This window comes from Notechis scutatus, chromosome 12 (assembly GCF_049901735.1).
Source record: "Notechis scutatus isolate UNSWTSFEM ecotype Mainland chromosome 12, rNotScu1.2, whole genome shotgun sequence".
In the NCBI taxonomy this organism is placed as follows: Eukaryota; Metazoa; Chordata; class Lepidosauria; order Squamata; family Elapidae; genus Notechis; species Notechis scutatus.
Genome location: NC_142020.1, coordinates 17,064,614 through 17,091,752, shown reverse-complemented (window position 1 = coordinate 17,091,752; position 27,139 = coordinate 17,064,614). Strand labels below are relative to the sequence as shown.

Here is a 27,139-nt window from a genome sequence, read left to right as displayed (position 1 = left end):
CAAAAAGCCCAGGTGTAACTCTGTGCCCGCCCCCCAGTCCTTCATCAGCAGTGACAGTGACATCAGCAGAGAGCGCTCCTCGGGAAGAGGCAGCCAGGGGGCCGCATCCTGGCTGGGAAGCCACAGAAGGAATAAAGACACAGGAGACACCAGAACAGGAGGAAGGAGGTTTTCATGTTAGGGTTACACCCAGCAAGAGGGAATCAGCTGGAGAAAGGAGCTTCTTCCTTCCTGAGAAGGCAGCTGGTGAACAAAGCTTCTGCAGCTTCAGGATGCCAGCCTGGAATCATGGGCACATGTGGGCAGTGAACGAGCCCCGAGAATGCTTGCAACTGGCCCACCAGCTTCAAAGCAACAAGCCAAGATGGAACAGGAAGGCTCCTGCCAAGGACAGACCCCGAGGACCCCCTATTGGGTGGAAGCCTTAGTCAGGCAATAGTACACAGGTGGTCTGAGTCCCCATCCCAGCAGGAGGGCAGCCCCTGAGCAGAAGCAGCCAGCCGGTGGGGAGCAGCCTGCAGCCCGACTCTGACGCTTCCTTCCATCCCGGGCTCTGCAGGGGCTGCAGGCAGAGAGGCAGCATCAGTCTTTCCAGCGCCTGCAGCTACTCCTACAGAGCAATAAGAGATGAGCATGGCTGAGCAATGTCGGGCCAGCTGCTTGAAGTCACCTGCTGTGGGTAGTGGGACAAAGTTCATCCCTCCGAAGTGAAAGACCCTCCACAGACAGAGCTTTGGTGCTAGCCAGCCCTCAGTGGCTCCCCACCCTGGAATAAAGGAGGCAGGGAGGGAGAGAGGGGAGAGTCGGATCTCTCTGGGCTTAGCTGGAGAAGCCAGCCGGTGGGGAGCAGCCTGCCCCCCAAGTCTGACGCTTCCTTTCATCCGGGGCTCTGAGGGGGCTGCCCTCCCAGCCCTGCTCTTACCCACTCCTCTTCATCCACTCCCTCCAAGGAGTCCTGCGGGAGGGGGTCATCTCGGTTCCCCAGCTTGGCCACCATGGCACTGAGCAGCTGCAGAGAACGGGAGTTAGAGGGGGCTTCTTCACCCCAAGGCAGAGGAACTGCCCCTTCCCCCAGTGTCAGGAGATCCAAGGGAGTGAAGGCTCACCTCCTCTTTCTTCTGCTCATCGGACTTCTCATTCAGGTAGGTGGAGGAAGGCAGGTATTTCCGGCTGGGGGCTTCCTTGGGCACTTGGCTCACTGCGTGGGGGAAGGCAGCAGGAGCCCCTTGCTCTCTTGTCCCCTGAACTCCTTCAGCCCTCCCTGCTCAGCCCCCCTCCCCCCTTACCTGGGGTCATGTCCTGGGGTTGCAGGCTGATGGTTTGGTGCTGCTTGTTAGCGCCCTTCAGCCAGGCTGTGGCTGGCAGGGCAGGTTCCCACCACACCTGCGTGGCCGGGAAAAGGTCGTCCTGGAAGAATTCTTTCTATGGGAAGGAAATGCCCCACGGCTGATGAGAGGCTGGAGCACCTCAGGGGCAATGCTGAGCCTCTCAGACAGGCTCTGAACTGGGGAGGGGGCGAGGTATTAGATTGGGGGCCTCCAGCGAAGGTCCTTCCCCTGAAGAAAGCTGCCGGGCAGCTGCAAGAGATGAGGGTGGGCCCTTCCATGGACATGTCTGGCTGTAGGTAAGTAAAGGGCCCTGGAGTTAGCAAGCACCACGGAAGGTCACTTTCCCCATGCGAGCCTCCTTGGGGGTTGGAGCAAATGATTGGACCTCTAAGGAATACCGGGCACAGGGAGGCATTCTGGGTTTCGGAACGACTGATTCATGCAACTGAAGCTGGCCAATTGCAAGCGTTGCTTGGCAGTGTGGACCGAAGGTCTGAGCAATGCACCCATACACCCCTCCCCCGACTGCAGACCCATACATGCACGCACGCACGCACACACACATGGCTCTACAGGCCAAGCCTTGGGGTTCTACCTTGACCCTGGGGACTCGGAAGGCCACCGGCTCAATGGAGGTCTGCCGGAGGCGCAGTGCCCGGGCAATCTCGACTTCCCGCACATCACACGCCGTCTTGGCCAGGAAGTGAAAACCCTGGAGCAGTCAAGGAGAGAGACTGACCAGTTGCCTTGCAAGGAACAACTCCCCAACCAGCACCCCAGAGATCTTGCAAAAGCTTCTCTGCTGTTGGGATGCTCTGGCCCTGGATGGCCACAAGAGGGCAGGCCACCTAATGCTGGTCAAAGAATCCCCCAGCAGAGGAAGAGGCCTCCGGGTGGCCAGGTAGGTCAACAGCCACTGAGGGAAGGGTGGCCCCAAAGTTCTTCCCCTCTGGGATGCCATTCCAGCCTCTGGCAGGGACCACCGCTCCCTGGCTGCCAGTGTTGGGGGGCGGGGAGCAGGCAGGAGGGCTGCTGCTCCATTCTTTGCCCTCTGCGGCGTTTTCAAAAGTCTCACGCAAAGTTTTGGCCCTCACAGTGTCAAAAGAAGCCAAGTCCAGTAAAGACTCCAGCCTGAAAGGATTTCTCAGCATCCCAACCTTGTTTCTCCGCAGGTCCCAGGAGGTGCCTCACCTTGTGGGGGTCGCAGGAGAGGAAGCTGTTGCACTCCAGGAAGAAAGGGGCCTCTGGGACCACCTCATAGACAAAGACCCTCGTGTCACCCTAAGCTCCCAGGAGAGAGAAGAGGTCGAATGCACAGCCTTGACGGGGGGGCTCCTGTCCAAGCCTTACACAAAGGCTAAACTGGCGCCATGGGAACCAGCCAGGAGAAATGCAGTGGGGGGAAGCTGAATCCACCTGAGTGGGAAACTGGGCTCCACACACCAGATGCCCAGCCTGGCTAGAGGCAAAAGAAGAGCCATTTTTGTGTCTCTCCCCCCCCTAAAGATACTGCAGGGCAGGGGCCAGATGGCCTGCATTGCTCCCTTGGACATGCCCCAAAGCCCCTGCCCTCTGAGCGGCAGGATCTCCCTTCCCTCTTGGCTCACCTTGCCTGTGAAGAAGGCCACACTGGTGTCTACGTCATAGAAAGGGATGAGGGTGGAGGGAGAGACGTCCAGGCCGAGGGTGGCTAGAGGTCCAGCAGCCAGGGCCTCAGCCTGGTGCAAGGAGAGCTGGCGTTCGCTGCGGCTGAAAGAGGAAGGGGAGAAAGAGATGAGACAGGCTGTGCTCTTGCAAGCAATTGGGAGACTGCTGGGGGGGAGGGCTCACCTGTCAAAGCCGGAGACCAGCAGGTATTTGCCACCACAGACCCAGGTGACACGGGCACCTCGACCCCCCTTAGGCCCTGGACCATCCTGTGCGGGGGCAAGGGGGGAGAGGCTTCAGAAAGAGAATGGGCTACAGCTGCCCACGTGGGCTGTCCGGGATACATGCGGGCGCTGCCCTCCAGAAGAGCCTGGCCGGACCCTGACCTGCAAGGGCTGCCCAGCCTGCCGAGGCTCGTAAACTCGCACTTTGCCATCCTTGCTGACGGTTGCCAGGCAGCATCCATCGGGGCTCCAGGCCAGACTGAAGATCTGAAAGCAACAACAGGTTGGCTGAGGGAGGCTTGCACTCCAGGATGCTGGGTCGGCCAGCCCTCCGCGCAAGGCGGACTGCATGCCCCGCCATCAGGGTGGATGCTGGGCTGCCAGGCCGACTTCATTGCTGGCTATTCGACAGAACACTTCTGGAGGTAACAAAGAACTTGGAGATGCCGCTGTGCTCCCCACCTGGTCCGTGTGGCCGTGCAGTCCCAGCTCCTGCCTCCCTGTGCGCACATCCCAGATCCGGACACTCTTGTCATAGGAGGAGGAGGCCAAGACGTCGGCGGCCAGAGGGTGGAACTTGATGGAGTAGATCTTCTCTGTGTGGCCTGGCATGAGAAGGAGAGAGGCTGCATTCAGAGCAGCGCCAGGCTTCCCTAGGCCGATCCTGCCTTGGCCAGCCACAAGGAGAATGGGGTGGAGGGATGGGGGTGCTGACCTCTCAAGACCACTTCTGGCTCCAGCAGCTGCTTCTGCAGCCCGGTTGGCTCAACCCGCCACAGCCGAATCTTGGTGTCTTCTCCAGCTGCACCAGAGAGGGAAGAAAGGACCCTTGGGATGGGGTGTGGCCCTGTGGCAGGGCTCAGCCGGCCCAAAGGCTGGGATGCCCAGACAACGCCCCCCTGGAAAAAGACCCCCCCCCGGTCCCTACCGATGGCTAGGCGTTGCTCATCAAAGGGATCCCAGCACAGATCCGAGATGGGTGCCCCATTCTGGATGGTGGGCATGGGGGTGTCAGGGAGTCGCCCTGGCTGGGAGAGCTTGGGAGAGAGGGAAGGAAGCCATGTGCATGGTGCCCTCCGCCACTCCTCCTTGTCTTTTGCCAAGGCAGAGGAAGCCCCGCCGCCCCCCGGCAGCCTGTAGCCGGCCATGACGCTGAGGGCGGGGCTGGTGCTTCACCTCCAAAATGGCCACCTGTCCACCTGCGGCAAGCAGTGGGATGGCGATGCGATGCCGGTTGGCGCAAAAGCCATCGCACTCTCCTGGTGTGGTGAGGCTCAAGCCTCGCAGGTTGGTGATGTGGGTGCTGCGAGGCAAGACGGTGCCCTCGATGTGCCGGAAGGCAGAACTCGGGCCTGGAGACGAAGGCAAGGGGGTGGGGGTGGGCTGGGGGTGGGCTGCCCCATGGATCTTCCTTGTGCCCCACAGCATCCACACCTCAATAAAGCACCCTTTAAGGCAGCCCGGGCATTCTTGCCGGTGTCCCTGGCCCACAGACCCTTACCCAGAATATTCTGCAGGGACCGCTGGCTTGGGCTGGAGGAAAAGCCACTGGTGGCAGAGAGAGAGGGGGCAGCGCTGGAGGGAGATGCCAGAGAACTGCCAGGAGACGACAGGCTGCCCACCTGGCAAAAAGCAATGGCATGTGTCAGCCAGTTGCAAGCGGGCTGGAGTCCAGCACACCGAGGGGAGGAATGGGGACAGGCCCAGATCATCCCTGCTCAAAGGAAGCTGGGACCAGGGCACCCCGGAAAGTGGGCAAAGCTACCAGGTGCCCTGTCAGCCACGGCCACTCACACTGTTGTCCAGATCCTTGGCCTGATCCCCTGCCTCCACGTGGGCAGAGAGCGGGTGCTGGCTGTCTTGGTCAAGGTGAGGCAGGCAGGCAGAGAGGAAGCCCGGGCTGGGCCTGTAGGCAGGATCAAGACTCACCATCTCCACCTGGAGCCAGGAGAGGAAAGGTTTAACCCCTGCCAGAGGAGCCAAGGCCCAGGAGGGGGCCGCTATGGGGAAGGGCAATCAAAGGCATAGGTCAATGCTGGCCAGGGCTGACCACGTCAGGCCCAGAGCAGCCTCTCCCTGGAGAAGGCCTGTGGGCAGGAGAGGCCACCTGCTGCTTTGACGGTGGTCAGCTCAAGAAGCCACCAGGGTGGTGGTGGGGTCTTTGAAGATCTTGGGGGCCACCAACTGGGGAGAGCTCAGCCCTCCTCCTTACCTGCGTGTTGTCCCCTGCCCACCAGGCCTGAGCGGATGCTGCCGGGATGTTTCCAGGACAGTCAGGAAATAAGTCTTTGTGGAACTCATGTGTGGACTGCAAGAAAGGCCAGGGCTGAATAAGACCTGCTGGAGCCAGAGGCCCCACCTACTCCCATGCGGCCAGCTTGGCTGGTTTACCTTCCTGGGCACCAGGTAGCTGATGGGCACAACGGCCGAGTCACTCAGCTGCAAAACCTTCATCACTTCGCAGGCTGTGACATCCAGGGCCAGTCTGGGCAGCTGGGCCACCCCTTGAGTCCGGGTCTCCAGAAAGCACCGGTGAACTGAGCAGAGAGCTGAGTGAGTGGCAGAGAGGCGCCCAACTCCTGGGCGGGGACCCTGGGCAAGCAAGCTGTGGGGAGGGGGACTCACCTTCTGCCATGGCCGGCTGCGCAGGCTGCACCTCATAGCAGAGAAGCCCCTTCTCTCCCTGGAAGAGAATGGCTACCTGAGCGGCTGCTGCAACGCCCCCCTCCCGCCACTCCCAGAGAGACCAGCGGCACTTACCTTCCCTGCCAGGACAAGAAGGCCGGTGCTGGGGTCAAAGAGCGGGATCAGAGGCCTGCGAGAGAAGAAGCCCCTTGGAGACACGACAAGAGCCCCCTTCCTGCCAAGGGCACCTGCTGCTCCCTCTCCAGAGCCCGGATCATCCAGCACCCCCCGCCTTCCCCGGCCAGGGTGCCTGTTCTGCTCTTGGGATGTGCCCCAGGCCTCTGTGCTTCCCACTCTTCCCAGCCTCCCCCTGGCCACCCTTGTCTTTCTCGGCCCTGCATGCGCCTGGGCAAAGGGCTGAGTCACTCCTCGCTGGGACCCCTTCACAGCTCATCCTTGCAGCCGCTTACATCTCCCATTAAGCAACTGGGAGTGAGACTCCCAGGACTGGGAGGGGGGCTGGAAGAAAAGTGCCCCTTCTGTGCCCCTGCATTGGCAGCCAGTCAACCCTGCACCCCACCCCACTCGCTTCCTCCACACTGCCGGTTTCTGGGAAGGCAAGCTCTGGGAAGGCAAGACCCACCACACCAGCCCTGCCAGCCCCAATCCTTCCCCCAGGGGTGGGCAGTGAGAGGGCTGGGCCTGGCGGAAGGCCTGAGGGGAATCTGCTTGCAGGGACCAGGGCGGGGGAGGGAGGGAGGGAAGGAGAGGGGCGGCCATGGCAGAGCCCAGCCTAGGGACAGGCCCGGCGGGCCCCGGCTTCTCGGCAGGGACCCCCTTCCACGGGCGGGCGCAGCAGTCTTGGCAGCAGCGGTTGTGGGCAGGGAAAGGCCGCTTTGGGGCTCCTCTCCTCTGGGGCGGTTGCAGCCACCTGAGAAGGGGCCAAATGACAAGGGCAGCCCGGCCCCTCCCGCTCCCCAAACAGGCCCAGCAGGTCTTTCAAGCCGCCTCCTTGCTGCGACGGGAGGATCTCGCCGAGCGGCTCGTCTGACGGGCTGCCAGGGAGGCTGGCGCGACGGGACGACTGGCCGGGCGCAGCCGCCGGTGCAGGAGACGGGCCTGCCCTGACCCACCGAGGCTCTCCTGCCCGGCCAAGCTGAGGAGAGTCGGGGCCACAAATCCCTTCCTCCCGGAGGTGGGTCCGCAGGCGGCCCCAGCTGCTCCCCGCCTGCCGGGCCAAGGCTGGAAGGAGCGGAGGGGCTGAGGCACCCGGAGAGGCAGGCCCGCCGCGGGCAACGGGGCCAGCCGGGGACCTTCCGCCCAGCAGGGAAAGCGCTGCCGGCGATCCCCCTCCTCCCCGTTCCCCAGTCCGCGACCGGCCAGCAGGAGGGGCGGAAGGCTCCGCCTCCCGGGCCCCCAGCCAATCGGCGCCCGCCGCCCCTCCGCGGCTCCGCGCGCTGAAACCCGAGTCAGCAGAGCCTCGGCCAGCCTGGCCGGGAGGGAGGCAGGCAAGGAGCCGCCAGGCGCCACCGCTTCCCGGAGCCGCCGATGGAGCGGCCGCCGCAGCAGCCCCGACGCACCGCGCGCTAGCAGCACCCCGGCCCTGCCTCGCCGAGCCCGTTCGGTAAGTGCCCCGAGCCCCCGCCGCCCGGAAAGCGCCTCGGTTCGCGGAGGGAGGGGATCGGAGCGGCTCCGTAGGAAACGGCAGGGCGAGGAAGGGCGCTCCAGCTGCCCGGACGCTTCGCCTCCTCGCCCTCTACATTCCAGGCACTTCGCCTGTCGCCCCCGCAAGCGGCGGTGAGAGCCCGCTTCCCTTTCGGGAGAGGAACCGTCGACTTGTTTGCATCTGGCTCAGCCTTGGGCAACCCTGAGCATGTGCAAAGTACCCTTCCAGATGCCAGCCAGCTTCTCTGGCCCACTGGAGGGAGGGGGGGTGGCAAAGTGCATGCCGTGTGGGAGCCTCTCCCGCCCTGCTCTCGGTGCCACCCCAAAGTGGCCCTCCCCACTTAGTGAACGTCCACACAAAGGCCCCGGAGCAGCAGAGCACAAGCCGGCCTGGGTGGGAGAGCAGAGGTGGGCAGCCTTCCCCGTTTCTTGCCAAGGCAGACTGGTGGGATCTTGGCTCTCCCCACACCATCCCCCCCCTCAGCAAGAGGAAGTGGAGCTGCTGGGTGGCCCACTCCTCCTCGACCCAGGTGGCCGTGCGTTCACCCCGTCTCTGTTGAATTGCCCCCCAGGCCTCTGCTCAGGAACTTGGTTGGGCATCTGGCTGGGAAGGGCGCCTGAGACTGAGGCTGCCAGCCGTGGGCCCTGCAGTGTCCGTCCCTCTCCTCCTGTTCCTCGGGGCTGGGGAGGCACCTGGACCACTGCCAGACACCACCACCACCACCCCCCTCTCTCCCCTCAAGGAATTGCCAAGAGACAATTGTGGGGAGGGGGCATTGGAGAGCTGCTGGACCTCCAGTGCTGCTGCTCAGGTAGAGCCAGCGGCTTGTGGGCCCAGGGCCAAGTGAGGATGGGTGGAGGGAGGGGATTCCCAGCAGCAGCTTCAGCTTAGCAAAGACCTCCTTGCTGTTTGAGTGGACCCAACCCAACGGAGCCCATCCCTTGAGCCCCTCCTGGGGAGGAAAGCTGCTCCTTCCTAGGAAGAGAGCACAGGTCCTGCCTGCTAGGCCAGCCAGAGGGAAGACCAGTTTCCTGTTTCCGGTGAGGGTGGGATGGGTGTCAGGAATCTTAGGAAGGGTGCCGGAGCGGCCGATGTGCTCAGTTTACAAGCCAGAAATCTGCACTCTTGATTGGGTTTGGCCAGGAGTTGAACTGCATTTCTGGAGGAACCTGGTTCCAAGACTGTACACAGTTGTGGGTTCAAGGCGGGTGTGCAATGCTCTGATTTCTCATGACTAAGCAGTCCAACTGGCCCAGAGGACACCCAGCTGGGAACACCCACATGCAGGGCTTAAGGACTGGCACGCCTCCTGGGGGAGCCTCTGGCCAACACGTAGGCTGGGTTCAGGGGCATCAGCGCGTCTCTCACTTGGCACGATGTCTCAGCCCAGGACCCAACCAGAAAAACAGCCCCAGCCAGCCCTCTGCCACTCTGTTCACACAATGGAATTCTCCTTCGGAGCCTGGGAGATGGTGTGGTGGGCAGGAGGCCTCCCACACACCACAGATGAGCCCCTGGTCGCTACCTGCTGGCTCGCCCCCTCCCCAACACCTGGGGGGAGCTGGAGAAGCCAGGGCAGGAATGCTGTGGCTGGGGAGGTGAGAGGCTGCAGAGTCCTCCAAGGGGGGAGGGCTGGAGTGGAGGGGAAGCTAGAAATTTGGCAGGGAAGGGGCCAGAGGGCTCCTACAGAGCAGCTAACACCTGCTTGACCCCCAAACCCCCAGGTGAGATGGGAGGCAACATTTCCCCCAGCCCTGGAGAGCACAGCCTAGGCAACCGCCTTGCAATACGGGGTACAGCCTGCATTTTCTTGCCATCTTGGGAGGGGCATGGATGTCGGGGCTTCCCCCTCAGCCCACTTCCTGATATGGTTCCAGCCTTGGGCTGGTGGGCCGGCTGGACCATGCAACCTCGTGTGAAAGCGCCTTGGCCCCAGGCTTGCAGGATGCCCCAAGCTGGGCAAGGTGGTTCACAGCCCCTCTGAACAGGCTTCTTCTGTGCTGCCCATCAGGAGACACTCCAGCCACACCGCAGGGGGGGTTTCCTCCCCCTCCATTTGCAAGGAGTGCCACCTGGTCCTGACCCCAAAGTCCAAGCCAAGCTAGGGCCGCTCCCTCCCCCACTGCCCCACAGCTGCTGCCCGACTCCTTGCAGCCTCCTCCTCCTCCTGGCCGTGGAAATGTGGTTAGGCGGCTCCTCCCTGGCCTAATTAGGGGTTACGCCTGTGCCAGGCTAATGACAGCCTGCCGCCCAAAGACCCAGGGCACCCTCTTCCCACAGGAGCCCCAGAAGACCCAGCTGCCCCTTCTGTGCAGGGCAAAGCTGGGGACTCATTTCCTGGCTGGGGTCCCCCATGGCTCTGAAGGGAGGAAAGGATGCTTGGGGTGCCTAACCTGAGGAGCAGCCCGGGGGACTCCATGCCTCGCTTGGCTGGAGAAGGAAGCAGAGGCAGCATGCAGGAGCAAGGGTGGGGGGAGGACTTATCCAAGGGAGGGGCTGGGTCCCCTTGTCTCTGCCTGGCCATGGAAGAGCAGTTGAATCTTTGGGAAACCTGAGCCTCTCAGTTCTCAGCCCCCCCCCAATTGCTCCCCATTTGAAGGGTCCTGGATTATGCAACACCCCCCTCCAGAGCATTTCAACCCAGCCTGAGCCCAAGCAGCCCCTTAATCTTGATTGGGGAGCAAACCTCCTGGACCCAGCAAGCGGCCAGGGCCTCTGACCTGCTGCACCCCTTAAGCATTCCCCCCGCCCCAGTTTTCATGGAAAGACAGAATGATATGGGGAGGAAAGACCGGAAGTGGGGCTCCCTGCCCTACGGCTGTGTTGGAAGGCACAGTGACTCCAGGTGTTTGCAGTGTGCTCCCCCCTCCCAGCCAGTCTGCATGGGGCGTTTCCTGTGGCTCCCCCCCGCCACCCAGGGCTGGCTCCAGGGAAGGCTGCTGTGGGTCAAGGAGCCTCTGATCCCTTGCCAGCTGCCCCACACGGGCGCTTTTCTTAGCTTGAGCCTGCGGGGAGCCTTCCTGGCGGCATCTTGGGACCAGATGGCTTCCAGGCCAGGCAGGGCACTCCCAAGCCTTGCGGGGTGTGGAGGGAGCCTGCTGGGTGGCGAGACATGTCTCCCCATAGGCTGTCGGGGGCAAGAGGTTGCTTATCAGCGGCCCAAGCCTGGAGGTGGCAGGTGGGGCGGGGAGCTGCTCCGGCCCCCCTCTTTCGCAGGCCCCAAATGGGGAAGGTTGGCGAGATCCCACCCCCAGCCAGGTCAACAAATAAAGGGACGGGGCAGAGCCATCCATAGGCCAAGGTCCTCCTGCAGCTTCCCTGCAGCCAGGGGCCCTCCTCCTGGCCAGACCCCTTCCAGTCTCGGTCCCTAAGCCCAAGGCGAGCACAGTGGCAGACAGCTAGTTCCAGGGCAATGGAGAAAACCAGGGTTGTTGCATTGACCGCATGTCAATGAATGCCGTCCTCAGGGCCGGCCCCACTGCAAATGTTGGGAGGCTCACAGCCAGACGAGGGTTACCGGGTGAGGAGTAATGTAGGCTCAAGGGAGGGGAGGGGCTCAATCGCTCAAAGTGCAGAGGGGGGAGGCCTCCCCCCTCCCTCTCTCTGCAAGCGAACTCAGGGCTCTCCCCCTCCTTCAGCTGCACATTCCAGAGCTGATCACCTGGTGAGCAGCAGCCTTTCTAAGAGCCTCTCAGCCAAAGTTAATCATCTCCCTTATTAAATGAGGCGACAGACCAGCTGCCTGTGACGGCTGGCTGAGGGGACTGCAGGGGTGAGGGGCACACCTGAGCCGGCTGGCATCTACCTTGCCTTCTCCAAGCCGAGCGGCTCATCCTTGCCAAGAATGCCTCTGTGTGAGTGAGTGTGTGTGTGTGTGTGTGTGTGCTTTGCCCTTCCCAGCACTTGGACAGGGGTGGGCAGAACCACAATGTGGGTGTCTGCATAGGGGGCACCCTCCTTTGCTGGCTTTCCATGAAATCAACATCACATGCTGCCCCCCTGCCCAGCCTTGGAGGGTCTGTAGAACAGGAGGCAAGTTTGGGTTACCCCAAAGTGGCAGTGCATGCCAGCTGCTGGCGAATGGGGGTCAGCCCCAAAAGGAAAGATGCCCAGCAGCCCCGTGGCCTCCCAATAAGCCAGGGTCTCTTCTGCAAATGGCCAGCCCCCTCCTCTGGTGCCCTCCCCGCTTGATCCCTGGAGATGACTGAATGCTGGCAGGACCAAAGGGAGGCTAGGCTCTTCTCCCCTGGGAAGGAAGCCAGCATCCATTCCTGCCCTGTGCTGATCCCTGAGAAGGGGCATAGACTGAACCGTGTGTGTGTGTCTGTCTGTGTAAGAGGATTGCCTCTCAGAAAAACTCCTGGGGGTCAGGCAAATATCCAGGACTTGCACTAGGAGAAAAGCTTGGGCAGGGGTGGCCCATGGGGGCTTTGGAAATGACCTACCCACCCACCCCCTCTGTTTTTCTGTCTGCAGAAGCTCCACCATGAGGCTCCCCCTGATCTGGGCACTGCTGCTTTTCTCAGCTGGTAGCCTTGTCCAGGGCTGCCCAGCCGACTGCCAGTGCAACCAGCCCCAGACCGTCTTCTGCATCGCCAGGAGCAGCCCTGCCATCCCGCAGGGGCTGCCACCAGACACAGCCCACCTGTACATGTTTGAGAGTGGCCTCCACACACTGAGCGAGGACAGCTTTGCAGGGCTGCCCGCTCTCCGGCTCTTGGACCTCTCCCAGAACCTCCTATCTAGCTTGCCACGCAACGTCTTCCAGCCGCTGCCGGGACTCCACAATCTCGACCTGTCCGCCAACCAGCTGCAGGAGGTCACCAACGAGAGCTTCCATGGACTGCGCCTGCTGGAGCGGCTCTACCTGGATCGCAACCAGCTCCAGACCATCCACCCGGCTGCCTTCGACTCGCTGGAAAGCCTCCTGGAACTGAAGCTCCAGGACAACCAGCTGCACACGGTGCCCCCTCTCAACCTGCCCACCCTCCTGCTGCTGGACATCAGCCGGAACAAGATCGCAGCCCTCGAGACAGGCACCGTCCACGTGCGGAGCCTGGAGTCCCTGAAGATGGCCGGGCTGGGCTTGCGCAGTGTGGATGAGGAGCTCCTGCAGAGCCTACGCAACCTGCATGAGCTGGATGTCTCGGACAACCTGCTGGCCAGGGTGCCCGGGGTCCTGAGCCAGCTGCCCGGGCTAACCAGGCTCAGCCTGGCAGGGAATGGCCTGATCTCGCAGCTGCGGGCAGAGGACTTCCAGCAGCTCCAGCAGCTCCAGGACCTGGACATCAGCAACCTCAACCTCAACGGGCTCCCCTGGGACTTCTTCGCCTCCTTCCCCAGGCTCAGGGCGGTCACTGCCGCCGAGAACCCCTTCAACTGCGTCTGCCCCATGAGCTGGGTCGTCAGCTGGGCCAGGCTCGGCAAAGCCTCACTCCGGAGGCCAGAAGAGACCCGCTGCCACTTCCCCCCAAAAAACGCAGGCCGCTTGCTCCAGCAGCTGGAGTACGCAGACTTTGGCTGCCCCACCACCAGCACCAGCACCAGCAGCACCCTACGAGCAACCAGCCCCAAACTCCCCAGCAGCAGCAGGCCCCTTCCCCCAGAGGCCCGCCCCACCGCCAGGCATGGCAGCCTCATGACCACGGCCTCGCCTGCCCCAGAGGGCCAGCCAAGCCCTGAGGCCTGGCTTTGCCCACCGCATGCTTGCCTTAATGGGGGCCTGTGCCAGCCAGGCCCCAACCGCCACCTGGAGTGCCTCTGCCCCCTGGGCTTCACCGGATTGTTTTGTGAGGTGGTCGGGGGGGGCACGACTGCTCTGCCAGAGCCCACCCAGGCCAAACAAATAGCCGTCAAGCACGTGGGGAGCACCTCCATCAAGGTGGGCCTGCAGAACTACATCCGCTCCAAGCCTCAGCTCAAGGGGATCCGCCTGACCTACTGGAACCTCTCAGGCCCAGACAAGCGGCCTGTCACCCTCAGCCTGCCAGCCACCTTGCCCGAATACACGGTGCGGGCCCTGAAGCCCAACTCCTCGTACCACATCTGCATTGGGGCCCTGGGTGACAAGGCGCCCCAGGAGGAGCTCTGCGTGGAGGCCCACACGCTGCACCCAACCCACCAGCAGCACGCGCCCGTCACCCAGAGCAAAGGCCCCGACCTGCCTCTGGTGGTGGCGCCTTCTGTGGCAGCTGTGCTGCTCCTGCTGGGGCTGGCGGTTGCCAGCTCCTGCTATGCGCGACAGCGCAGGCAGCAGAGGAAGGGCCAGGCTGCCCCCGGGACCCCCAGCCCCAGCCCATTGGAGCTGGAGGGCGTAGCGATGAGCAGTGAGCAGAGTCCCAAGACTGCGGCGCCCCTCAGCCTGGAATATGAGGTGCCTCTCATGCAACCCCATTTCACAGGCACAGCCCCCCCTCGGGCCCTGGGACCTTCCTACTTTTAGGGGCACTCAGGCAAAGCAGGATGTGGGTGGCTTCCTTGGTGACCGTCTGGGCAGTGCCCAGGGAGAGGCCAGAGAGTGGCACAGAGAGAGGCCACCTCCCACAGCAAGGGGACCCCATGTGCCAGCCCCCGAGTCCTCTGCCGAGGGCAGCCCCAGCCCTACAGAACTATGGGGGGAGCTGTAAAAACAACTCCATGAAGGAGCAGAGCCTCTTCCATTAATCGAGGAGGAGACCACGCTCCAGCAGCCCCCAAGGGCCCAACACTGAACACTTAGTTGTCACTGCCTGGTCCCCTTCCTTCCGGGCAGTAACTTTCCTAGCGGACTGATCTGTTTTGTAAAACCAGATGATAAATGTTTTTCTACAAAAATAAGTTTTGTGCAGATTGTGCAGGTTACAAATGCTTTTGTATAAAAATATGAGTGTGAGCAAGAGAGCCTTGTTGACAGGCTGCCCTTGCAGAAAAGGTGCACAATGCAAACACGCGGCGTCCAATTCTTACTGCAGACGGAGAATACGGAAGGAGCAGACTGTGGAAGACACCCTCGTACTGACCCTGTCCCTTTTGAGCCTAGCTGCCCCCTCCTCCACACAAAACGCCACCTGCTTGCAATGCCAGCCTTTGAGCTGCAGCCCTGGGGGCCAAAGGACTTCCACAGCACAGGGTCTTTACAAGAGCCCCCCCATGCCTTTCCCAAGTAGCTGGAAAGAGGCACCAGGAAGTCAGTTACACCCCAGGCTGGGCAGGCCCATTAGGCCTCTGGGGCCTCTGCTGGCCCTTCCCTGTCCTTAGAAGCAGGTTCTTTTGGGTAGATCAGGCGAGACACATGGTTGGATACACAGAATGCATTAAGCCAGGAGGAGGGGGGGGGCATGTCACTGGGCCTGATCCAGCCTTGCATATCTCCATGGCTGGCAGAGTAGGGCCACCAGCTGTGTCCACAGGAACGGATCCACACCAGAGTCGAGGAATCTCATTCAGCCCACCAAAAGTGGGCTGAAAATTAGATGCAGCCTCCGTGCTGCCCTTTGCTCAGCCGCTGCTCACTACATGGAGCCCGGCAGGCAGAGTCACGTGGTGCTTTGGACCCAGGCAAGGGGGAGGCCTCTGTCCGAAGAAGAGTGAGGGGCCACCTGACTGCAGGCCTGGCTGAAGCCCTTCCGCTGGACAGGCACCAGGGAGAAAATGCCCCCGGAGCAGGCCAAGGCACGGGCAGAGGATGCCCAGGCCTAGAGGGGGAGAAGCCACCTCTTAAAGCAGCCCCCCCTCACCACCACCCCAACTCCAGCCTGTCAGGGCTGCTATGGCCTCCCCCGCCCTTTGGCAGCATCAGCCAGAGTTGTGCTCCGGCCAAGCTGAGCGGTGTTTACACAGCTGCTCTGCCTGGCCGACCTTGGGTCCAGCCAGCGTCTCCCACCTCCCAAGCCTGCGGCTGCGGCTGCTGGATCAGAGAGGTACCACGTGGGTCGCATTAGGGGATCTGCCTGGAATGCTGCAACACAGCTCTCTCTCCTCAAGGCTGCAGGAGACGGGACAGCTGAATGTCAGCCAACGGCCAGACCCAAACTGGCTAAATCGTGGTTGCTGGTTTGGAGCTCCAAGGGATGCACCCAGTTGGGTTCAATTGATAAACCAGGGCTCGTTCACAAATGGCTCTTCTGCTGGGAACCCGGGCTGTGAGCAGCACAGCCAAAATAAGGCCCCCTCCCTTTAACCTCTGAAGCCCTCCCTGCTTTGACCCCCAAAAGCCCCCTCAGGGCGCCTGCACAGCTTGGCCTGACTCAGAGTCCACCCCTCCCCTGCACTCCAGGTGGATTCTCCAGGGAGCTGCTCAAGGGATGCTGCTGGCTGGTCGTATCAGAAGAGCCTCTGGAGGAGGGAACAGTTGAAGCCCCTCTGCTCATCGGGCAGACTGACCCTTGAAGCCCAGGCAAGCAGACCCTCCCGCATGGAGCCCAGGAGGAGAAGGCCCCGCTGCTCTAATGAGCTCCCTGCAGGGGTCCTGGAGAGGTGGGAGCTGGTCTGCACTCTCCACCTCCAAGATGGTCTCTCAACTGCACCAGGAACACCTGGGCAAGGCCACCTGCGCAGATCTAGCAAGGCGCAACCTCACAACACCAGTGGTAAAAGGGAAAGAAAGCAACTCCCTCCTGGGCAGGTGGCTGCTGCAGACTGCAGTGGCCAAGGGAAAGGCTCCGAGGCCAGAAGCATCATCGCTGCAGCCCTGTTTAGAGAGCGCCAGGCGGGCCTGATCCGCTGACCAAGGTTTTCCCAGAGTTCAACCATCTGCTTGTTGGCATGACAAGGCTCCCAGCCCTACCCAGCCTCATGCCAGCAATGATGGGCCAGAGGGTATCTAATTCAGGAAAGGGGGCAGGCTGCACCAAAGCTGGCCTGCCCTCCGGGCCGGGAAGCTGCTGGACAGGCCCCAGGGGTCAGGGAAGCCAGAGGGCCCCCGGGAGTTGCTGGCCCCAGGGCTGGAAAGCGGGAAGGTCCCCACAGGAACCAGCTGACCCACTGAATGGGCCCTTTGTCATCCCCAGCAGACTGTTCAAATTAACATCACAGATTCCTGCAAAAAGGGCTGTTGAGCAAATATTTTCCTTATAAGCCACGTGGATTTTCCAACCGCAGGGAGAGGAGAAATGGGGTGGGGGAGGCAGGCAGCAGCCCTGTAGCCAAGCCAAGCCAGTCCCACCCGGGAGTCCTGGCCAGCTCCTCCGGGCTTGGAAGGCAGGGAGCTCAGAGCTCGCCAGCCGCTTGAGTCACCCAGGGAGAGAAAAGGGCTGACTCCGCAGCCTCCAAGGACAGGGTAGGGCCCTTCCTGGCAGCAGAGGCTTCTGCAAGCCCCTCAAAGTCCTTGGGGATGGCAAAAATATCAGGTGCCCCCTGGAAATGTTGCCGGCTGTAGCCACAGGGCAGGGACCCGGCCTGGCCGAAGCGGGGTGCCAGCTCCTCTTTCCTGGACCCTTCTGAGGGAAGTGGGCAGAGTCCCTTCAGGGTGGCCTGGTCACGGGGCCTGCCGAGACATCCACGTTGGCGATGACCTTCCTAGGGGAGTTGCCAGCTGCAGTCCCCCAGTCAGATGAGGCTCAGCTCCAGCATAGCCTCTCCAGGCAGGGCCAGATCTGTGGGATGTGGCAGGCTGGGAGGAGGAGGGGGCTCCAGCCCAAGACCCCCAGCCCTGAAGTTTGTCCACCCACCTCAATGCTGTCAGAACACAGGCCCTCCTCCTCACAACCTTGAAGGGAGGGTGGCTGGGAGCAGCTCCACCAGGCTAGATGGGTAGCCTGGCAAGCAGGCTTTCTTGTGGGAGGCGGCAGGGCAGGCATGGGGGAGCCACGGCTGGACCAAAGCCCCCCTGCTTCAGGGGGCAGGCTGCTCTGACGTGCCCGCCAGCCCTTCCTGGGAGGGGGCCAGGGCTGTACTAAGCCGTGGCATTACCTGTACCGCGTTCCCACATCTCCTGAGCAACGGGACCTGCTGCCCCCTGCTGAGCTAATGTGCCCTTTGCTGAAGCTTCCTCCATTCCCAGAGTTGCCCTGGGAACCGGACAGCGGGGCGCTGGCGCTGAAGGTCTGAGGGCACAGCAGCCCCTGCCACGGGGGCTCACTGCAGCTGCTTTTCCTTAGCCACCAACTCCTCTCTGTAGCCAAGCAGTGAAGAAGTTGTCCAAAAGAGGAGCCCAGAGCAATTCCCCATGGGGAGACAGCCCGAGAGAAGCCAGGCCCAACCATCCCTCTTTTTCCAGAGGGGCGAGAAGGGAGCCCAGCTAAGTAGCCTTCCAGAAACAGCCCCATTGCTGGGAAGGAGCTGCTTCCTTCCCACGTACAGCCCTCCACACCCCCCCGGTCAGAATCAGCCCCTCGTTTCCCTCGGTCATCAGCTTGATGGCAACAAGACGGCAGCCTTGCAAGGCAGACAAGCGGCACCAACCAGCCCCACACCTTCCTTGCGCGAGTTATCAGTGGTAGCCCAAACAAGCCAGCAACCTGGCATCACTTGACCCCTTGGACCAGAGGGGGAAACCGGAGCCTACCAGGAAGCCATGCCTCCCCTGCCTGAGTGCCACGAGGGTGTCACCCCCACCCCCACGAGGGACTGGTGTGCCCTGATCAAGCCACTTCAAGACCCATCGAAGAGGCCCATTGGGTCACCCGGAGGGGCTGTTTGAGGGGTGGCCGATGCAATGTCCACCGAATGTTTCTCCGCCTCTTCCCCCCTCCTGTCAGAGCCGGTGGGCCCAAGCCTGCTTCAAGCGAGAGCCTCCCTGCAACCCTTCCTTTAGAGGAGCTGCGTGTGCAGGGGCCAATCCATGCAGGTGGGGCCAGGTGGCATGGGGTGGGGTGCAGTGGCCGCAGCCCTGGGGCCTTCCACCGTGCCCAGCGACCTCTGGGCCAATCCGGAGGAACGCCAGTCTGGCCCACCCCTGCCACTCTACCCCCTCTGCACCCCCTAACGCTGGGAGTCCCTTACCTGGGAGAGGCATCCAGTGTGACGGAGGTCAGGGAGCTGCTCAACCGGCGGCTGTCCCAGAGGCAAACTTCCCGTTCCATCACCTGGAAGGGAGCGGAGGCTGAGGGGCTGCCTCGGAAGGACCCAAGCCCTGGCAGGCTGTGCCAAAGAGGCGTCTGCGGAGGGCGCACAGCAAGTGCTCCCAGCAGCCTGTCAGGATTTCCACCCCTCCCCCCCCGCCCGAGCCTCCCAGCCCCGCCGGAGAGTTAGACGGAATCCCTACCTGGTTGGAGCCCACGGAGAGGAAGCAGCCTTCCGCATTCACCCACAGGAGCCGGGCCTCCCTGCCCCCGTTATGTGCCAGGGCAGTCTGGGGGGAAGGAGGAGGAGGGCTGGAGAGGGGCTGCCTTCCCCATCTGGAGTGAGGAGAGGCAGGAGACCCTTGGAATGGGACAACCCCCACTCCTCCTTCCCTCCCATGAGTCCCTTCAAATCGCTGCCTCCAACCAGTCTGGACTCAGGGAGGGCACCAGTTTAGGGCAGTGCCCCAAAGGCTCCTGAATCCTTGAGCTGGCATTGTGTTGCAGCTCTTCCAGATTGCTGGATCTTGGGCAGATTCTGTGTGAAATGAACTGGGGGCAGTGCTTCCCTCCCCCAGGGGTCGGCTGCAACTCTTAGTGGCTGAGAAGGCCTTGGGCAACTGGAGGGGCAGCTCTGGTGCTCCCAGCCCAAAGAAGTTGCAGAGGGGTCCCACCTGGCTCTCCTTAATGCTGCCGGGAGACAAGAGGGTTGCAGGGAACCCCCTTCATTTGCACTGCCCTGTGGGGGAGACAGCCCTTGGCCTCTCCTCAGATGGTTGGAGGGTCGAGCAGGTTCTGGCCAGATTAAGGACTGCAATGCCCGGGGGGTGTGTGCTGCTTTTAAAGCCCATAGGGGTTTTGTGGGTTGCTCTGCGGGGAGTTGGGAGGTTTGGGGGCAAACTGCACACAGGAGGCAAGAGCAGCGATTCAGCTGCCCTCTCCAGGACCAGGAGGGGCCAGGCGGGCACAGCGGATACCGGCAGAGCCCTTTGGGGTGCCAACACCTGATAAGGGCCTCTTCTCTCCCAGCTGCAGGGACCATCATCCGGGCTGTGCTCTCCAACACCCTCCTTCCCAGCCCCTGTTCTTCCTGGCTAAAGTTAGTGGAGTGAAGGTTTTGGCCCCATTCACTGGGGGACAGACCTTGGAGAGAGACCCACGCAGGCTGCACTGGGAGGGGCAGAGGCTGGAGGATTGAAAGGCTGCTGCTAAGGGGGCACAAAGCCCAGGGTCTGATCCAGCCACATCAGGCCCTCCTACCGAGGGAGAACAAGCAGGCAGGCTCTCCCCATCTCTCCCACCGCCCTCAGCCACAGAGCAAAGCAGGAGGGAGGAAACAGACATTCCGCTGCTTGGAAGGAGCAGAGGCTCCCCACCCCCTTCTTGGCCCTCTTCCACGCCCCCCCCCTCTCCTGCATGAACCATCCCTCAGGAAAGCTCTTGAGACTGACAGGAGAGATGACGCATGTGATGAGTCCCTCCACTTTGTGGGGAAACAGGCGAGAAGGGGCAACTTCCAGACAAAAGGAAGACAGCCACGTCAGCACTACATGGAGAGGAGGGGGAGCAGCCCCCCCACTTGCCTCCTCAAAGAAGATCATCAACTCACAGCCGGTGTGGAGCTCAGCGGTTTGACTCCCGGCCAGGCCAGCAACGTCTTCTGGCCAGCCACGGCTTCCTCTGACTTCAGCACACCCCCCCCCTTCCCTGCTTTGGCTAACTCAGGGGAGTCTGCCCCCCCAGGCAGCCTGCAGCCCCAGCTCAGATCCAGGCCATGGCTCAAGATACTCCCGTGCCTCTTTGCTAGAGAGCCCCCAAGGACCCCTCCTTGCCTGGGGCCCTTGCCACAGTAGCCCTGCTTACAGAATGGCCCTTGAGGGGAGGTTGCAATGACCCCCAAGCGGAGCAGAGCTCCAACCACCTCCTCTGCCGTGGCTTCTCTGCCCCTGCACCATTCTCCCAGATGTGCAATGGTGGGGGGGAGATGCACCAGGAGGGGAGTCTCTGGCCCAGCGCAGAGTGCAAGCCACAGGGTGGCGCTGTAAATAGGGCCCCCGAATGCAGGCTGGCTCATTCCTGGGAAGCCAATCAAGAACCGGGGAGAGTCTGCCTGGAAGGCTACAAAGGGGACCGCAGCCCGGCCTCAGCTCCGAACCCTGGGCAGCAGCAGTCCCCTCGCCTTCCTCTTACACCCAGGGAGCTGAGCCCGGACTTGGAGGACGGCTTCCCCTCGGCACCATTTGCCCCTGGAGCTGCTTCCCAGACCGCCCCTCCTGCCTCCTCCTGAGAATTATCCCGGGGTGTGGCGTCTGTGCGTTAGATGGGACTGGATGGGGTCAGCTGTGTGGAGTTTGCTCCAGATGGATCCTCCCCTTGGCAACCCCCGCCAGATACTCTACCTGGCAGGCCACCGACTTGGCCCGTGGGTCAAAGATGTGCAGCCTTTTGTCCTGCAGAGCAAAGGGAGGCCCAGAGGTCATCAGCTCAGCTCCTGCTCTGCCCAGCCCCACAACCCCCCTCCCAACCCTGGGCACAGTCAGCCAGGCCAGAAAATGTGGGGAGGGAACCTAATCCCCTATGCTGAGGCTGCCAGTAGGACGGGGCAGGGGGTGGGTGGGTGGGTGTCAGGCAGCTGTGCCAGTGCCTGCTGATGCTCTGGCTTTGGGGGAAGCGTCCACTTCTGGCCTGCCCATGGTGGGGGGGTGCCCCAGATTGTCACAGCCACCTGACTGAGGCCAGACCAGGTCCCCCAGGGGTGCACCTTCTCTTTGCGGCCCTGCCCCTTCCTGGTTTGGAATGGGCCTGGGGGTCCCCAGGGAGATGCTACTCTCCTTGGGGGATGCAAGTATGTTCCTTCCCAAGCAGGCGCCCCCAGGGCCTCCCCCAACATGCACCAGGCAACAGAACCCCTCTGGAGGTGCCACTAGATGGCAGCCAAGGGCAAGCGGCTGCTCATTGCCAGGGTGCCCACACCACAGCATGGAGCACGGCGCCCCCTGGTGTCCACCGGCACTCAAGAGCCAGCTCCTTGTTTTGGCCCTGGCCTCTGCACTCACCCGGCAAGAAGTGGCCAGGAGGGATCCGTCCGGCTTCCAGGCCAAACTCTGCACCCAGTTCAGGTGAGGCTCCAGCTCTGAAGAGAAGAACGAAACGGGCCTGGTGCTGTGCCCTCCAGCACCCTGCTTGGACACCCAGATCACGAGGAGGGCTCCCCAGCTCAGGCCAGTGAGGGCTGCCTAACGGGGCAGAGCGGCTGAGAGGCAGCCTCCCCCACTGGATGGGAGGCCGATCCCTCCAGCCTGGATCCCTCCAAACCACAATTGTGAATCTTGATTTACCGACAAGTGGCACGACTTGCACAACATACCAAAGGGACACCCCCCCCCCCACACACACACACACTTTGCACGGAGACAACTGAGTGGCTGAAGTACTGCTCAGTGGCCTCTGGGTTGTCTCCCTCTGACCCAGAGCTTTTCCGCCTGCTGCCCCTCCTTCCCACTTCCACATCAGGTCGGGCTTCACCTGCAGGGCTGGCTCCCGTCCCTGGGGCAGGGGCTGCTGCAGGGACCCCTGAACAACCGGTTCAAAGGTGAACATGTGGAGAGCTGCAACCCCTCCAGCTGCAGCAGCCCCCTTCTCTGCAAGGCAGCAGCTGAGCAATTCCAAGGTGTCCCCCCACACACACACACACTGCTGTTCCTAGGAGGAGCACAATCCTTGGCAACAAAGCCCTTCCTGTCCTCAGCCTGGAAAATGCCCTCATCTCTTTCTGCCTTCTGGAATCGGAGTGGCAGCGCCTGTGCAGGGCCCATGAGGTTGCTTGGCAACGGGCTCTCTGGGCTTCTCCTCTTGCTGGGATTGCCACGGCCAGTCTTCCTGACTGAGCCTTGCCTTCCCCCTCTATCTGGCCCCCTTCCCCCAAAAATCTACCCATGTGGGCAGCGGCCCAAGAGGCCAGCCCATTCCAGGAAGGGAGTCCCTCAGCTCTGCTTCCACAGAAATCGGTCGGGTTCTCTGGGAGGACCACAGCCCAGGGGGAGCCTGGCCAGGCTTGAGTGGGCGAAGGGAAGAGCTCCAGGCTGGTAGAGCGTTGGGCAGCACGATGAAAGCCCAGGGCAGAAGGGGCTGGCCTGGGTGACGGCTGCTCCACTTTCCCCGGGGGCCAATGGGCATCTTCCAGCCCACCCTGAGGGCAATCAAAGGGCGCCCACTTAGGATCGTACCAGTAAGGATCTGCTGCTGCTCTACATCCCAAATCTTCACTGCCTTCCCAGCCGCACTGGCCAGGACACCATCCGCCGTGGGGTGAAAGAGAAGCACCTCCACCCGGCTCCCCTCTGGCCCCAGCGTCACATGGGGGGAAGATGAGAGGTCTTGGCCAGACTCCAGGAGACGCCACACCTTCACCTGCAGAAAAGAGACCGCTGGCAGTGCTCAGAGGATGCCAGGCTCCCTCAGGGGCAGGCAGGGCTGAGGGCGAGGGGAAAGCTCTCAGCTAATTTCCCTCGGCCCCCAGTTCTCCCAGGAGCCGCCCGTGCAGGGAGAGCGACCTTGGGGAGAAGCTAGGCTGCACTTACGACTTCATCTGCCGATCCGGTGGCCAACAGCTGCTGGTCAAAGGGAGAGAAGTCAAAGTCGGTCACCACATCTGAGAGGAGAGGAGAGGAAAGGGAAGGGCAGCACAAGAGAAGCAGGCAGCCAAGGCTGTGGGCGCCCACGGCAGTCCCAGGGCTGCTTCTCTCCCTGAGGAATTGCCTCCCAGCATCGGATGGGACGGGGAGGATCGGAACTGGAGGGTGGCAGACATGGCGATTCTCTTCTCGCTTCTGCAGCCAAAGGGTCACCGCAGAGCCTGCCCTTGGTTCCTGGCTGGGCCTTCTGGGCTTGGGCCTGGACTGAGGGGGCCTGTGGTCTTTGCAGAGGTGCCAGATGTGGTGCCATTCTACTGCAGCGCAGAGCCAATTGGGCTTGAAGAGGGGGATCTCCCGAGGACTCTTTATTCACCCCAAGCAAAGGGGCACAGCTTCTCCCAGCCAGTGCCCCCCCAGCGTCCATTCAGTCTGACACCAAATCACCCACTCTATTCCACCCAGCAGGATGAAATTACCTTTGTCTGGGGGGCTTGGGCAGAGGAAGGTCTGATCCTGCTATTATTTGGTTCACTCTGCCATTTTCCATTTCTGGAATCTCTGACAATTGCAATCGAAAAGGCACAGCCAAGTTCCCTGCCCATCTGCACACTTGCCCATCGTGCTATGGGCACCCACAATCCAGCAACTCCCCTTTCTGCTCGGGTTCCCCATGTGTGGGATGATTTAGCCCCCTGCCCTTTGCTTTCACATGTGGGCCTGTGGGCCGAACTAAGTGCTTTGAGGCATCATTTCCTCAGTTCCAAGGGGGTGGGAGCGAGCAGTGCCACCCAGGGGCTTCTCCTGCTTCCCCCCCTCCAGCTGCAGATTTTGGATCATAGAGCCACCAGGGCAAAGTGCCTCGGCCAGGAAGGAGAGCAGCAGCTTCCCACTGTGGGCTGGCCTAGCGAGGCTTCCGAGACCAGGGGCTTCATCCTCCGAGACAGGTAGGCAGGCAGTGCAGCTGTTGGATAACAGCCTCTGTCCAGATTATGGCTTCCACTGGGCAGTCCTGGGCCCTTGGAGCTGGGGGTACAAAGTGCCTGACATGCCCTCTGGCTGAGCATAGAGCAGAACGGGGGTCCGCCCTGCCCCATGTGGATGTCTGAGAAAGTCACGGGCAGGCTGGCTTCTGCTTCTATGATGCCTACACATCAGGTTAAATGTGAAACTCCCACCCTCATCTACAAGCAAGCCCATCAAATGAGACCCAGTGTGGCAGGGGCTGGATTGCTGCTGACTTAGGGTCTGTCTCAGAGTAGGACAAGTCTCTCTCTCTCTCTCTCTCTCTCTCTCTCTCTCTCTGTGTGTGTGTGTGTGTGTGTGTGAAGAGTCATGTGACACCCTTCCTTTCGGCAGTTGCACAAGAGAGCGAATGCAGCTTGTTTTAAGCAACTGGCCAGCAGAACCGAAAGCAGAGAGCCTGCTTCTCCCTTCCTGTATATAGTCTTTTTCTCACCCAAGCAGCACGCTTTTCCTTTCTCTGCATGGGAGACCAGCCCATTTTCCCCAAAGGCCACCCCTGCAGCTTCTCCAGCTCACCTGAATGGCAGTGCAGATGAGAAATAACCCTCTTGATCCCCTTTGGGCTCTCCAGGGGCACAGCACCCAACACACCTGGCAAAAACAGGGGAAAAATCATGAAGCCAGCCCCAAGCAGCCCACCTGCCAGCCAGAAGGAAATGTGTCCCTGGTCTGCCTTCCCCTCAAGAGCTGCCCTGAGGCTGGACAGCTATCAGTAGGGGTCAGTTTCAGAAATCTTGGCTTCTGGCCAGACCTGGCTCAAGGTGGTCACTATACAGCAGGGAGGCACCAAGTTCCTGGCCCCCACCCAAGTGAAGCCAGTCCTAATGGGCCCCTGTTCTGATTCTTCCCCTCTGAGTGCCAATCACCAGGAGACAAGCAAGGAAGGGCAGAAGGGAAAGAAAACTCCTCCTGGGCTGGGGCCAGTTGAAAGGGAGCCCACTACCCTCAGCAGGGACACACCCAGAAGATGTTTGCAAACTCCTTGCCAGGTCAAAGTGCAAGGGCAGGAGCTGGGCTGGGTCTTACCTGCCAAGTCTGTGCTGAATGCGATCCAGCGGGTGTTGGCCTTGATGTGGGGCTTCCCTGAAGGGCAGCTGCTTTGTAGATCTCCAATCCAGGCCTGTTGCGCAGAGAGGAGAGCAAGCTGGGGCGGCGGAGAGGAAGTGCCTCCCACACTGTTCCACAAGTGGGTCAAGGACCAGGAGGCAGTGGGGGACATCTGGCCCTGAGCAAAGGGCAGCTTTCTCTCCAGCAGGGACTAAAGCAGCAGAGGTGACTGGGGCATGGCCAAGGACAGGGAGAAGGCGCTTCCGGACGCTTTGGCCAAACCATCCAGAAAGGAGGAACCAGAAAAGCCTCCTTGGCAAACTGCAGTCGCTTCCCTGGATTCCAGGGTCCAACCGCAGAGTCCTCCCTCTGGCTGGCTGGGCCTCTTATGAGGCCTCTTACCTGAGGTGTGCTCCCCCATTCTTTTTTCGAATCCCCCACCCCAAACCAAGATTTTATTTCACTGCACAAGGCTGCCCAATTCAGCTCCCCCCCACCCCCGCCTCCCTCAGCGTTTCCCTGAACTCGGCTGAAGCAGCTTCCCAGGGAGGCCCAGACTGGTTCCCAGTTGGCATGGCAGGGAAAACGGCCAGGCCAGCAAATCCCAGGAGGTCCCGTGCTTGCGCGCCGGCCGGGCCTGGCAGAACCGTAGGGAAGCTCAGGTGCTCGCTGTCCCAGGCGGCCCCTCCTGCTGGGAAACGGAAGCCGGGCCTGCTGCGCCCCGAGAACAAATCATACAGCGGAATTGTTGCAGAAAGAGCGCTTCTCGCATTTCCTCTCCAGCCGGAAGCTTCAGCAGCGAGGCGGCTCTGCTGCAAGAGGCTCTTCCGAAGCTTTCTCCGCCGCCGCCGCCGCCAAGAGCGTCAGCCAGCCTTCCCTAGCCAGGGGCTGCCCGGGCTACGGTCGGGGGATCGGGCTTCGCAAGCAGACGATGCTCGGCGCAGGCCCCGCTCTTGCTCAGCCTCCCGTTTCTGGCTGCTGCGAAGGCGGAAAGACACCTGCCGGGCGGCCCTAGCCCAGCCCAATTCGCGCCGGGGATGCCGCCCCAGGCCAGCCGGCCCCTGAGCAGCGAGGGGCTGGCGGGGAAACCGCCTTGCTCGCCCCCGACCGGACTAAATTTGCAGGGCGAGGCTTTCCCGTATGCAGTCCCGGCAACTTCCCTTCGGCTTGTCTCAGCCTCGGCTGCCCCGAGGCCAAGAAGCAGCCGGGAGCGGCCCTGGCCGCTGCTCCCCTAGAAAGGGCTCGGCCGTGTCTCGGAAGGCGCCCACGCGTTGCTCAGCCCTGCAATCGGGCGGCACCTCCGGAAGCGCCGGCGTCCCTCTTCGGTGGGATCGCTGACACAGGCCGAGGGCTGAGCCGGTCGCTTCCTCCCGCGCCCATCGGGGAACCGCCGAACCCACCCGATCGGGCGGGGGAGCGAGCAAAGAACCGGCGCGTCCATCGAGCCGCCGTCCGCGCCCCGGCAGGTGGGTGCGGCGGTTCACCAAGGAGACGTTTTGGCGGCAAGTACGACTCACGACGACGACGACGCCCACCCACCTCTTTGCGGGCCACTTTGGCCTCGGCGTGCCGGAACTTGGACACCCTGAACCTGCTCATGCTGCCACCGCCGCCGCCGTCCAGCCTGGGGTCGGATTCCACGGAGGCCCCGCCCACAGCCCCGCCCACGCGGGCCCCGAATTCTCCAGGGGGGCGGGGCCACCCGCGCCAGGCTGAGCAACGGCGCGCTCCGCGAAGCCCTTCAGGCGGCGCCCGCGACCTAGAAGCCAGGCCGAAGTAGCGCTTTATTGGCGAGCAGCTGGGCGGGCTCCGGGCGGGGAGAATCCCGCCGAGCGCCCGTGGGGACCTCCTGTCTTCAGGCGCCACGCCCGCAGGGGGCTCCTCCGGCAGCTCCGCACCGGCCAAGCGCACCGCCCGCCAGGCTTCTGAGGAACCCCGCATCGCCGCTTTTCTTCCTCTTCGCCTC

The 27,139-nt window shown here is 62.2% G+C and overlaps 2 protein-coding genes across 3 annotated transcripts; one reads left to right on the top strand and one right to left on the bottom strand.

Moving 5' to 3' along the window:
• Positions 1 to 153: 153 nt before the first annotated feature.
• CORO7 (coronin 7) lies at positions 154 to 27,114 on the bottom strand. Its single transcript, XM_026683376.2, has 28 exons — positions 26,713 to 27,114; positions 25,153 to 25,246; positions 24,643 to 24,717; positions 23,050 to 23,120; positions 22,696 to 22,879; positions 21,526 to 21,602; positions 20,869 to 20,919; positions 18,673 to 18,759; positions 18,411 to 18,493; positions 5,960 to 6,014; positions 5,825 to 5,882; positions 5,591 to 5,736; positions 5,412 to 5,507; positions 4,994 to 5,137; positions 4,701 to 4,821; positions 4,376 to 4,551; positions 4,128 to 4,236; positions 3,915 to 4,001; positions 3,662 to 3,804; positions 3,362 to 3,466; positions 3,159 to 3,244; positions 2,936 to 3,077; positions 2,520 to 2,609; positions 1,924 to 2,040; positions 1,287 to 1,422; positions 1,107 to 1,198; positions 923 to 1,009; positions 154 to 610 (listed from the first exon to the last, which is right to left on the bottom strand). Exons 1-28 carry the CDS (start codon positions 27,112 to 27,114, stop codon positions 605 to 607), a joined length of 3,120 nt encoding a protein of 1,039 aa, XP_026539161.2. The 3' UTR covers positions 154 to 604.
• Positions 6,868 to 14,303, top strand: VASN (vasorin). Of its 2 annotated transcripts, none has more exons than XM_026683383.2 (2): positions 6,868 to 7,448; positions 11,967 to 14,303. In XM_026683383.2, the coding sequence occupies exon 2, from the start codon at positions 11,977 to 11,979 to the stop codon at positions 13,930 to 13,932; it is 1,956 nt and encodes a 651-aa protein (XP_026539168.2). In that variant the 5' UTR covers positions 6,868 to 7,448; positions 11,967 to 11,976; the 3' UTR covers positions 13,933 to 14,303. The 2 variants fall into 2 exon arrangements, with proteins under 2 accessions (XP_026539168.2, XP_087798503.1); XM_087942377.1 differs by lacking the exon at positions 6,868 to 7,448 and adding an exon at positions 10,817 to 11,010.
• Positions 27,115 to 27,139: the final 25 nt, after the last annotated feature.

Excerpts from the sequence above, each read along its gene's own strand:
- VASN (XM_026683383.2), top strand. The coding sequence starts at position 11,977 with ATGAGGCTCCCCCTGATCTGGGCACTGCTGCTTTTCTCAGCTGGTAGC.
- CORO7 (XM_026683376.2), bottom strand. The coding sequence starts at position 27,114 with ATGCGGGGTTCCTCAGAAGCCTGGCGGGCGGTGCGCTTGGCCGGTGCG. Across the intron at positions 6,015-18,410 it reads ACACTGGATGCCTCTCCCAG|GCCTCTGATCCCGCTCTTTG; the intron begins GTAAGGGACTCC and ends CTTCTCTCGCAG. Across the intron at positions 1,423-1,923 it reads TCCGAGTCCCCAGGGTCAAG|AAAGAATTCTTCCAGGACGA; the intron begins GTAGAACCCCAA and ends TCCTTCCCATAG.